This window comes from Xiphophorus hellerii, chromosome 1, assembly GCF_003331165.1.
Source record: "Xiphophorus hellerii strain 12219 chromosome 1, Xiphophorus_hellerii-4.1, whole genome shotgun sequence".
Classification (NCBI taxonomy): domain Eukaryota; kingdom Metazoa; phylum Chordata; class Actinopteri; order Cyprinodontiformes; family Poeciliidae; genus Xiphophorus; species Xiphophorus hellerii.
The window spans coordinates 21,090,329-21,103,719 of NC_045672.1; the positions used below are offsets into that span (position 1 = coordinate 21,090,329).

A 13,391-nucleotide genomic window follows, 5' to 3' on the forward strand; every position below is an offset into this window, starting at 1 on the left:
CTGTGATCAGACTGAGTGTGGTCCTTTTTCTCCCTTGGTGAAGTAAGATGCTTCTGACTTTGTCCCTTGCTCAGAGGCGGTTAACACAAGAAATGCAACAGCTGTGCCCGTGTTTTGGATGTATTTGTGGATGACCCCCAAACTCTTGAATGGGCTTTACTTGATCCTCTTGATCCTCTGTTTTCCTTCCACTCAATTTTACATTAATATGATTGGATATAGCATTCTGATTGTTTGTTGGAGATGCTGTCTGCTCTAAAACTGTCTTTCCATGATTGTTTAGGCCATAACATTTCAGTATTATAAATAATTTATTTAATATTCAAATTTTCTGAGACACTGAATTTTTTGGTTTTATTAGCTGAAATACATACTTCTCAAAAATATTAAGTTACACTTTTTAAACTGAATTATTAAAAAATAATCAACATTTCAATTAATGTAACATTTCTTTAAAGATGCACCTGTAGAGATGATAGAAGTTAGGCCTTTGTGCCACCAGAGGTCGCTGTCAGATCTACTAACCAGCTCTGAAGAGTAACATGGAGCTGCTATTTGCACTATGAGCTCATCGTGGGTTATTAAAATGACCTTACATTATTAGAATAAAATGATTTCCTTTTAATCCAGTTGTGTCTGGCAAATCTCAGTCATCTGTAGAGGTGCTTACATTCAGTAACAACTTTAATGTAGGCTCTATATTTAATAAAGTTCCTGCCCTGTGTGAGTGACCTCACCCTAACAGAGAGCAGACATGCGAGCGGTATTAGTCTTTAGAGGATCATGGACCTTTCTGAGGTCTGGTGGAGGAGATCAGAACCCGCTCGCTCATTTCCAGCTAACATCACAGCCCTGCCTTAGCATAGCAACATAGCAATGTCATCAGGGCAATCCAAGCTGTCGCTGTGGCTACCCTTAAAATTGCAACATGATGTATACCCTACTTTTAGTTACCATAGTAACAGCGTAGTTGACCTTGGAAGTGTGACATCCTGCTGTTTGTAGGGGTTGATGGTTCAAGGCTTCTTTTTTTTTTTTAAGTTGTTTATCAGGAATATTCAGCAAGTGATCGATTTCTTTCTTTTCTCCTTTGCTTCCTCTCCTTAATTTCCCCCCGCTGTGCTTCCTTTGACCCTCTGGTTTCCCTTCACTTCCCCCCCCTCCCTCAATCCCTGGAGAGAGCTATTACAAGCAGTCAGCTGGTCCCTCCTCCTTTGCTATCTCCCCCTCCTCCCTTTCATTCCCTCTACCGGCACCTCCTCCACCTCATCCTTCTCACCACCCCACCCTTCGGCACATTGACAGGAAGCAGGAGGCAACCTTACCTCGTCCTAGATGAGTGAGAGCTGAGCTGTAGCTGTATGTGTCTGAGGGTATCGTCAGCCTCCGTCATCAGAGAAGAATGTGGAGGGGTGTGTGCATGCGTGAATGTAAAGTCTCATTTTCATCCGTGTTTACGGAAAATCATTTGTGCATTGATGGCCATGTGATTGTGACTGACTTTGTGAGTGAGTGAGTGAGTGAGTGAGTATGACACACCTCACTTCACTATGAATACAAGTGTGGAGGAAACACAGTAGATCTGTTTGTCTTTAGCCACTTCATCTTTTTTGTCTCTACCCAGTTTCCTCTCCTCTCTGCTCACTTGTGTTTGCATAGTGAAGGGGTGCAGTGTGAACCCATGGCTATTTAGAGAGGATGGTAGCATGTGTGTTTGTAGCACGTGTGTGTGAATGGGGAGTGTGTTATTGGAGGCTGTGTGTGCTTTGGAGGACTATCAGCAGAGGGGAGTAGAACAGGGATTCCAGCTGTGGGTCTGTCAGTCAGTCAGAGAGGATGGTGCAGCGTTTCAGTCTTCGTAGACAATACTCCAAGGTAAGCTTTGCACTCAAATGTGTGCTCATATCTCCATCCATTAATTTTTCCTTTTTTTAAATTTTGCAATGAAATCCGGGTAACATCCTTTTAAATCTTTTTTCTTCTTTTCACCACCTGTCATGAAACTTCTTGATAGTATCCTTCCTGCTAAGGTTTTAGCTTGATTTAAAAACTATCCACATCTATATTATAAGATAGAAATCTCCCTGCACCCGTATTTCACAAGAAGCATCAGTTACACTCTTTGTTTTGTGTGTTTTTAATTTTTTTCCACTTCTGGGTGGTGTGTTGCACATGGTAACTGAGTGCTCCATCTTCTGAGTTTATTCAGGCTCTTATAAACATTAACTCGCACTAATGCTGTAAGTGTGCCTGTCTTTGTAATCGATCCAAGGTCTATCCAAGGGATAGGCTTTAACTACATATACATGTGATTATTTTTGACTAGAGAGCATTTATGACTCGGTCTTGATAGCAGGCTGTTAATGTGTGTTTTACGATTGTCCCCTGGTGGTGATGTGGATAAAGACAGTGGATAGGTTGTGTTAAGTACCAATGATATTATTTTTGAGAGCCTGATGTTCTGGTTCTTGAACTCAGTCTGTTATTTATAACAACTAGGTTTTGCTCTGATTATTTAGTTGACTAGCCACATCTTCCCAACCTATATATATATATGCAATAGTTCTGGTAACACCACATACTTCTGATTTTGACATACTTCTGATTAGTTTTTAGATAATAAAAACTAATCTACTGATCTACTGGCAGACTTACTAAACCAAGTAAAAGAGCATTTAATAATAAATCCAATAAGGAGGAGATGGGAGTGCTCTGGTTTATGAGGGGTGTCTTAAAATGGGATTTTTCTGTAATTACAGAAAAATCCAATTAGTCCATTTTAGTAATAACCAAGAGCAGCCTCGTAGACACAGAATACAGTCCCTTATAAAATCCCTTTTGATGTTTTTCACATTTTTCTCATGTTACAACCACCAACTTCAATGAACTGTTTTGGGTTTTATTTGACAGACCCATAACAGAGCGTTAGCTAGTAGTTGAAAGGATACAAGGTTTTTCTTTGTTGCGAGTAGAAATGAGGGAAATGTGTCAGGTGTTTGTATTTAGTCCACCCTCCACTGCATAATGTTTCCACCACCATGGTTCACTGCGAGGGTGGTGTGTTAGTTAGTTAGTTATACATGGAGGCTGAAAAGTTTTGTTCGGGTCTGATCTGACCAGGCCATCTTCTTCTACATGTTTTGTTTGTGCAAATATGACTTCTTTAATCAATTACTTTATTTTCTTGTAATTCTTGTACTTTATATATTATGTATTCTTGTTTATCTGGTTGTAACATGATAAATTGTGGAAAAATTCCAAGGAGTATAAATACTTTTGGAAGATGATATAAATTAGAGCTGTAATGAAAACAAACTGTGAATGTTAATAAATCGGTGAGGTACCGCATGCCTGGCTTTTTTCCTGTCTACAACATGGGTCATATAAGCATAAACTAGATTGTGTGCTCAGTGTAAATTATGTTGCCTTCTTCATCTTGCTAGACTTTATCTTATATAAATGAGAAGGTTAATTTTACATGAGTTTTATGTATCTTTTCCGTTCAACTATATTCAAACATGTCACTACTTGTTGTTTAGGGGAACAGAATCTGATAGTTGAGAGAAAAAAACATCAGTGCAAACCCTTACAGATTTGTAATCATCCAGCTGTCACATTTATTTATTTGCTGCTCCTGCTAATATGGAAAACACATTTTCTTTCACAGCTTTTGGTCAAGTCTAATGAGTTGCAGTATGATTAGTTAGAGGTTTCATGTTTGTGTTTCCTCCAATAAGTTAAGGACAAAGTGGTTTAGTGGTCATATTAATTATGTCTCCTTTTGCCCTTCCAAATAAATGTACATGTTAGAATAATCTGCCTTTGTTTTAAGTGCTTTCTCATGCAAATGTTGAAGATCTGTTTTTTCCATCCTGCAGCAGCTGTCATATCAGTTACAGATTTTAAGGCTTGTGGCTAAATTTGCAGGTAAATAATGCCACAGTTGACAGTGATGCCTAATTTGGTATCCTCCATAAATTTTCAACACAGTAGCACACAAATAATATTAATTTACAACATAAATACCAAAATAAAGTGTATTAAGGTGCAAGACTTTAAACTGATGTAGGGATTTTTTCTAATTGGGATGTTATAAGAGGAGTTTAAGCAGTAAAAATGAAAAAGCTCTGTTGGGATTTGAGATAACAAACTGAAAAAAACTGAAGCTAAGCCTTGAGGCTATACCTTTCACGCTAAGAAAAATATTTTTTCTGGCTGAAAAACTTTGACAGCGTTGGTCTTTGGTAATCATAGTGTTTTTCGGGCCTGTCTGCAACTTGTTTTTTCCAAAAATGTGGAGATGGGGGAATTATTGGAAAAGAAGGGGGTTGGTAGGTGACCTCTTTTCTTTCCCTCAAGTCAAATTTTCACAACCCACCTGTCTTCCTGCTCAACCTTTGTCTCCTTTTGTTTACATGTGCACATGATGTGACATTGCTGTAAATTATCCATGCAGACTAAGACGAGGCACAATTCCTTTTGTTGTTGTAAATCCAAAAATGAAAACCTAAAAATAGAAAAGAATCAACTATTTTAAATATGAAATATTAACGTTTACTTAATGGCTATATAAATCAAATTATCCCGGTATTCCCATTTTATGCTTTAATGACCACAGATCTGAATCTGCATAAAGAATTTTAAGATTCAAACCTGGCAAATGTTAAGTGGATCTGATGTCAGATGAAGGGAGAAAAAAATACTTGAGACCCAACATGCTTTTCTTTTCCATTTAAAGCCTTTGACCTAGCAAAGCTGTCTTTTGATAGCGCTTTCATTAATTGATTAGCTCTTTATTTAGCAAAATCTGTCTCTGGGTTCAAGTTCTGTTTGTTTCTTTGTTACTAATGAAGCCTGATTTGCAGGACATCTTTGCCTGTTGGGCACTATTTTATGCTCTGATTAGGGTTTTTCACCCACACAGCATAAGAATCTGATCTTCAAAATCAAAAGTATTCAAAGTCTAAAATTTACATAGAATAAAATGGCTTTTTCTTTAAAGTTTTGGACAAACCAAGCTGATGATGTAATTTCTTTAAAACAGCAATTCTTTCAGTTTGCTAGAATTTTGGTACAATTTGCCAAACTATTAGCAAACTATTATATGAATGTTAACAAAGGATCACAAAAAACATTTGCTTTTCATGAAGTTTAAAACTTACTTTTATCTTCTGACTGAAGAAAATAAAAAAACTTACCATTTAAAAAAAAATATTTTCTCTCATCCTCTTAGCATTTAACAAACAAAAATAATTTTGGTTACCCTAAATGACTTTAAGCAGAAAACATTTGGTTTGATTTAATGATATACTAATATGGCAAAAAACCCCAACAAACTCTGCCTTAATACTTTCCATCTGGAGGACTTTGCTGAAGTGCTAGGCTGTTGCTGCTTTAGTTATTCTCTGATTTGATATGACTTATTGGTTATCCTGCTAATATATTTGAATGTTGTTCTAGATAATTGTAAGCAGACAAATATCTGTTCTTCTGGTTCATAAATCACTTTGCTTTGATTGTCGTTAAGATTAACAAATTGCTTCAACTCCATTCAGCACAGCCATCCCTCAAGAGGCCGTAGTAGATCACATACTTGGACTGTTACTTGTAAAGTTGGAAAAACTGGCATTACAAGGGAACACAACAATGTTAACACTGTTTTGCAAGCAGAATAGTTGTGATTTTTCAAATATTGACTGAATAAAACACGTCTGCATGACTCACTAGTGTGCAGACAGGAATTAATTGACAGGATAACACTTGCCTAGAGTTTCTAATATTTAGATTTAAAAATATGTTGATCATAATTTTATCTTATACCTGGAATTAGATTAGACCAGCTATACTATTTAGTTTTTACTAGTCTTGGGTTTAATTAACTGACATAAAAGTTTATAAGTGGAAAATTGCTTCTGACATTTTTTGGCAGTATTTCTCGAGCTGTGACACTATAAGAAAACATTTGTAAGTGTGAGTGGGAGGGAGAAACTGGACAACTCCTGGTCCCTGAGGCTTGTTCTGTCCTTGCTAATTTTAACATCCTCTTCAATGAGCTCTTCTCATTTCTCACCCTTTCAGCCTATTGGTTGTTTTTTTTCTCCAGGTTTTACTTCAGTGGCGTTACATTTTCTGAAAACCTTTAGTAGAAATTGGGTTTTCTCGCATTTTAATGCATGTATCGTGTCCAGTCACTGACACCCTGCATTGTCTTGAAAATCTTTGTACAGAAAAGCAAAGAAGCTCTCAGGCACACCCATGTATAATCAAACAATCGAGTTTCAGGGAAAGAAAGGGACAGCCCAGGGGATAATGAAGCATGTGTTCTTGATTCACACTGGAGGTGATGTCATCCCTGTGTGTTTGCTCAGTACCAACCCATTGATGGTTGTTTTTCAGGTAGTGTCTAGAAGTGTGTGCTGCTGTGAGCAAGCATAGTGTCTGATAGAGTTCCTCAGTGCTACCTGGTTAATGGTGACGTTTCAGTGAAATTTGGAAGCACTTCAACAAGCTACCACTAATCTAAAAATCTATAGTTTGATTTCTACTAACTTTTGGAATATGATAGTTATTCTTCTTTGAGTGAGTTAAGACTTACCTCCTCTATTGGCGTTAGTTCCTCTTATCAAATGTGGCCATTAGTCATTATCCAACCATATCTCTAAGTCCTGATCTTAAGTCCATCATGTCAGACAAACAAATCACACCTTTTTTTTCTATTGCATGATATATTATTGATTTACCTTTGTTGTTTCTGCCAGTAGTGAACTTTTATCATGTGAGCATTTTTTTAACCAAGATAATCATTGATCACCAGAGATAATCATTGATCACTGCACCAGAGTAAACAGCAGTATTGATGATGAGTTAAGTACAATTAATGTTATAAACTTTTAAGGCCTACATTGTGCAGTGAGCAGCTGTATTTTTACTATGATTAAATTATGCATATTGCAACTTTTATTTATGTTTATAGTCCAGTTCAGGTAGGCACTACACTCCTTGTTACCTCTGTGTTTTTCTTCCTTAGCAACCTTTATTTCTTTATTTTGACCTCCACATTCTTTACTTTGTCACTCCCGGTCTTAAAGGCCTCCTCAATTTGGTTTCCTCACCCCCCACTTCATCGCTCTCCCTCTCATCTGTGTCCAGTCTCAGACAGGGGAGCTGGTCTCCATGGTAACAGGGTGATGTTCAGAGATGGTGGGGGCTGAAGCAGCGTAACCCAGCTGAATCCTCGCAGGTTTCCCGAATGATCTCACAGCCGCCTCATCAGCCTGTCTGGTGCAGTGATGACCTCTCACAGCAAGAGAAAAAGCTGCTGTCTAAAATTAGATTCACTTCACTGAATCACTGACTTTGTGTCAATACTGTATTGTGTCAGCATGGAAGACTCAATTTTTTGTAAGTGTTTGAAATACTACATATAAACAGGGCCCACTAGAGACTTCATTAGAGAAATCTCTGCTTCCCTTCCTGATATATATTTAAACGAGTCTGATATAATGACCTACAAACAGCAGATATTTTAAAATGATCCCAGTTCACTGGGTGCTCTGTTGCTTTAGTAAAGGGGGACAAATTAAGTAAATGTATTTCATGTAGAGATGTAAGACTTTATATGTGTTTGTAAAGCTTTGACCTGCTGATCGTGATTGAAGTAGATTCTGATATCTTGTCAGTAAATATAATAGAAAAAGACAGAACTGCAGCATTCATATTTTTTTCTAGCCTTTCTGCCATGTGTGGTCTTTAAATATTAATATCAAGAGCATGTGAGAGCAGTCGCTGCAAAAGTGAGTTTTTTTTGTTGTTGTTTTAGACCAAAGACAAAATAAGTTGTCATGAGTTGACATTATAAACGGTCTTTAGCATTTTACTAACAAATAGCATTAACAAGACTCCTCAGAGCATATAAGTTCTTACCTTAAGTCTGAGATTTTCTAAATTATTACCACATTTCCAAATCAGGCATTGTGTTGAATCATTTTAGAGAAAAAAAAAAACGAGCAACTTTGCATTAAACCTTCATCTTATCCCTGAGGTCTAAGAAGAAAATAATTCCTTTTGTACAGGTTTTTACACCTCTGTGCTTCCTCTGATTTAATTTTATACACCTCATGGATACAAGACCTCTTGGGTAAAAATGGCAACTTTGACAGTTGTCACTGATCAGAAAAATATTTGATAATTGAGTTTGTGACCAACTGGTCCCCAGTCAGCCTGATTAAGCTGAAAATGAGCTGATCCTTGCCAAAAGTGGATTTCTCAATGCATAACTAAATGGTTTGCTGTGCATATTTTCTGTGCAGACTTGGATCTTTTCTATCATGCTGTGTTGCATATGTGTGCAGCTTTGTGTGTGCTTGAACTCTTCACCCAAACAGTTTGTGTTCCCTTTGAAGTGTCGCCTCAGCCTGTTTAATTAGGCTGTTGAATATTCATTTCATTATGCATGTAGGCCAACGCCCTTTTCCATAACCCACTGCTTGCAGTTGTAACCCAAACTGCATTTCCTACTTGAACAATGCATTAAAGCTTTCACAGTTGATATCCTAATATGATATTTTAAAAGAACAGGAAGAGTTTTTGTGGCTCAGGAATGTCTGTGTGTATGATGGTGGTTGTTGATCAGCAGGGTGGACGGAGTCTTGTCGGGAAAGCTGTTTTGCAGAGGTAATCTTATTTTCCTCACAGACAGTTTGATGTTTTTCTGATATGGGTCTAAATGAGGAAGTCTGCTTAATCTCTCCATCTTCCACTGGTTCTATTAATAGACAACCGGTGTTAATCAAACTCATCATTCACCAGTATTCAAACCTACTGCTTTATACTGTATGTTCAACAGAATACACATTTTACAACATTTATTTTGTTCCCTTTCATTGATTTAATTACTTTCAGAGAATGACTCTGATGGTGTTATGTTTTCTTTCTTTCCTTTTGGCTGTGTATGAGGTTTTGTGCAGATATATGTACGTGTCAGCAGTGAGTCACTATGGGTCATTCTTTGTGTATTTATTTTTGGCCTGCAGCTGGTCTTTCCTCTTTGCTTGCATTTGTGTCTATATTGTATTTTCTCAGCCGTTCTAGGGTTGCCACATCCTTTTTTTTTTCTGTTCCTTCAGACACTGACCATGCTTTAGTCAACCTTAACCTACATCATGCCTCTGCTAATGTCATTTTAAAGACTTCTATACTGGGCAAATTTAACCTTCACTTACCCTTTTTGGAAAAGCAGCAAAGTAATTAATGATTTTATTGAAGCAGTTAGCAAGCAACACTATGCAGACCTTTTTACTGACCTTCTAGATGCATTTGACACCCCTGCTACAAAAACACCTTTGTCTGCTACTTTTATGTACTTTGCTTTTATGTACATGTAGGTAACAGGCATGTAATTTTTATGAATGCTTCTTCACATTGCTTAACTGCTTCTTTCACAATCTATCAATGAGGTCTGACATTGCATGTTGAATTATGCTTTTCTCGTATGACGATCAAGTTGTTTCAGACTTCTCCTTTTCTAGAGGTATTCTCGGCATTCCCTCCCCAAATTTAAAATCCTAAATTCTCCATATGTGTTATATATTTTTCTTTTAAAGATTTTGTTTAGTTTACCTGTTGCATATGAAATTGAACACAATTTTAGTTTTGTTTATATTCATTGTGACCTTATATATTTTATAATGTGTAAGATGTTAGTGTTTTATACTTTAGTAATCTTTCGGATGGCAGCCATATTGGCTAGAACATCATTGTAAATGTTAATATAAAACTTAGTGGGTCTTTCCTGGTTGAATAAAATACAAAATGGTTTTTCTCCCCTTATACTGGTATCATTTCTAATTGTTGCAAGTGTTAAGTGCAGAAAGCAGACAGACTTTGTTGAAAGGCCAAGCTCTTCATCCCTGCCACTCCCTGCTCAGTCTGTGCCATTTGTGTGACTCTGATAAATTATGGATGAGACCATAGATCGCTGAGCTCAGCTCTGCTCTGCTCTACTGACCCAGTTTGAACACACATGGACACACATTTCAAATCTGATCACACCCTCTAGGGAAATATCTGCATATTTTCTCTACTCTAATATCCAGAACTTTCCTTGTACCTGACAATCTTTAGAATCGTTCTTGTAGTTTGCTACTACCTCTCTAATTGTACATAGACACGTATTTACTTTCTCTATGCCAGTCTTATAATCTCACAATATCTCCCTATTACACAGTTTTTCTTTCTCATTGTGCCTTTTATTGACTTTTGAGTCATATACAGTTGTTTTGTTATCTTTTGTAACTACTCCTTCCATTTTGCCTTGCTATGACATTGCCTTTCACATTCTCCCTTCTTCTCGCGCACGGTATGATTCATAAATCACCTTATTTCTGTCTTTGATTGGTTTATGCCACCTGTTCCAGGTCAGCATGGTTGTCAGAGTAACAACATAGGAATAAGAGGACACAAGCAATAAAAAGAAACTGGCCATAGACAGAATATCTTCCAGAACCTGGAAAGCAGGTGGATCATCCAGAGTCAGTTGTGCCAAACCCAAGTGACTCCTGATAAGTTGATATTTAGCTCCCTCTGGTGGACTCTTGCTTCTACTGGTTGTCATGTTTCATCATCATCATCATCATCATCATCATCATCAGTGATGTTCCAGTTGCCTATAGTTATATTAGCGTTATTTCTAAATTTATCTAATAGTATATGGCAATGAGAAATGATACACACTTAACTGGAGCAAAGGAAAAAGTACAGACTTCAGATAGGACAGTATCACTTTTCTAAATAACTGTAGAAATTTTATTAAACACAATTAAAGCAACAGGATGGACTGTTAAATCTAATACAAATTCATCAATAGTTGCAAACAACTTTATAGAACATTTATGAAAGTCACTCAATTTTAGTAAAATCAACTTAAACTGGTGACCAGCCAGAATCCTCTTAAATTTTCATTAGATACTTAATAGCTTTCTGACTGATTAGAGCTTCCTTTTAACCAAATTCCACTCCTGATTAACTGTCTTCCTGTTATGAAATGTGCTGCTTTCCACTGGCCTAATTTGTACTGAAGAGAGAAGCTGTGCATTTGCTCAGACCAACGAATGCATCTTTATCACAGTGTTCAGTGAGGTCATTATAGGGCTACAATGTGTGGCTACGCTTGATAATCTTTCGGGGTGAAAAGCCGGAACTGTTTGTTCTGAATTCTTCATTTTCCTGTTGATTAATAGACTGGCATTGTGTTTGAGGTTTATGTACTGGCCCATGATGCATGTATTGTGCAGCATCCAGCAAAATCGACTCTGTGTTTAGGCCAGAGCTCTTTCTGTTTCAACATTACATAACTTGGTTGGAGTATAAACAGTGCCTGGTCCAACAAATACCAACCACCTCCAACAGACAAACATTTAGTCTCCCCATCTTGGCACACCATTTCCTTTCACGTAGGCATATTTTAATCTGACATTGTGTTCCTACTAGTTTTCTTTCCATAAACACTTCCCCTCACATATATCTATCCCCATCATTGTTTATATCAGTATTTAACTCCATGGTTACCCTCAAATGTCACAAGAGATCATAGTAAGAAAGTTAAACGAAGTGGAAGCGAGAGCAGCAAATGTAGAATAACTTTTTTTTACCACACCGTGTTGAGTGAGGCTTACTTATGAATTACCTCCGAATTTATATGCATTTGCCAAGGTTAAATCAGGCAGATAAAGTCTTAGATTTATTATCAGGGCAGATGCTTTATCATTATTATCCCCTTTAAATTCACATGTTTTTTCATCACTGATGTAACACTTAGAAGCGTACAACGTAGCATTTTCACAAGATTGCATACCCATGCAACATTGAAATGAATGTATTTTTTACTTTACCTTTTAATATAGAAAAATACTAAATATAGATTCATAGAGGATATAGAAACATGTTATTTACATTTGTTTTATAATATTTTCTTCTACCTGTCTGTTATAAACAACTCCCACATTGGTCATTATGATTCCTGTCATTACGGTAACTCATGCATTATGTAACCACTCACTGGACCATTGATTATGCTGAAGCATAAACAAGTTGGAAAAGACGCTTCTTTTTTTTAGAGAAGGTGCCGTTTCAAAAAGACCAAGCCTCGAGTCATGGTTGTCTCCTCTTTTAGACCTGAAATCCCATCAGTCTGTGAAGACAAAGCTTACTCTCTTCTCTGTTTATGTAAGTTCTCTCACCCCCAAATCAAGCCACAATGTGATCAGTGACCGTCGCATAAAGGGTACACTGATGCAAGAAAAATACAGAAGCTGCAGTTGAAAACATAATTTTAGGGAGAAAATTGTAAAATTGTTCTAACAGCACCAAACCTTTATTTAGTTAATACTTCTTGGTTTAATCTCATTAACAATTTTGTTCGGTTAATCTATACTTCAACCCCCAACTAAATCAGAATCAGTCTGTCTTCTGTTTTTGGACTTTCACAAACATTTGGCCAAGTTGCAGGCTTGGTCCAAGTTAAGCTCCAAACGACAAGGCCTTTTGTCTGGCAAGTTTTTCACTGCTTAAGAGTGACTGAGAGAAGTGCAGCATGCCTGCAGTACTTGCAATTAGAACAAAATGACTATGGTTAAGGCTCCCATCCCTTCAATCCCTTTGGTACTCTGTATGTTTTATTGCTGCTGGTCGTGGCAGCATAGAAAAAAGTTGATATTCTTAAGAAGTCTGTGAGACCAGCTCAATACTGTCTGGTTTATTACCCCCTTGTCCTCCAGTGAACCTTGTTCTCCCTGTCGCAATTATCTTTTAATCTTGTTTGTTTCTATTATTTATTAATGTGGCTTCATGCAGTACCAACTTGTGCAACACTGAAAGAGATTTTCTAGTAGTTGCCTCAAAATTCTGGGTGTTAATTCAGCAGGGAAGCTTAACAGGTTTAGAATCTGAATTTGTCAGTTAAAATTGCCTTGTGCTATGCCTAGTTCACACAGTAATATATATTTATGCCAATTCGTGTTCCAGTTTTCACCGGTACATCACTATCAGTACACATTAGTTTCCAGATTTATATTGCTGTGTAAACATTTTCGATACACCTCGAAATTCAAATCAAGTAAAACATTCCTTACCTTTGGTTCGGAAAAAAAGCCAACTCTTCAAGTCCACTTTATGGGGGTTGGGCTTTAAAACATCTCGCGAGATTTATATATAACCACATGAAGAAAAAAAAAAAAAAATAATAATAATATATATATATATATATATATATATATATATATATATATATATATATATATATTATTTTTTTTTTCTTCATTAATTTAATGAAAACTATATATCTAGCATGCTGGACTAGCAAACTCTAGTCCATTGTAGCTGGATCTTCTTGGAAA

General features: G+C 36.8%; 1 protein-coding gene across 10 annotated transcripts in view; it reads left to right on the top strand.

Moving 5' to 3' along the window:
• tmcc1a (transmembrane and coiled-coil domain family 1a) overlaps positions 1–13,391 on the top strand; it is a 46,902-nt gene that overhangs the window by 14,025 nt on the left and 19,486 nt on the right. The window contains exon 1 of one of the 10 annotated variants that reach the window (XM_032557799.1): positions 1,328–1,875. The exons of the other annotated variants lie outside the window; for them this stretch is intronic. Coding sequence (XP_032413690.1) covers positions 1,837–1,875 — 39 coding nt within the window. The 5' untranslated portion in view covers positions 1,328–1,836. Of the gene's footprint in view, positions 1–1,327; positions 1,876–13,391 lie in introns of those variants that run through there. 10 annotated transcript variants of the gene reach the window in all.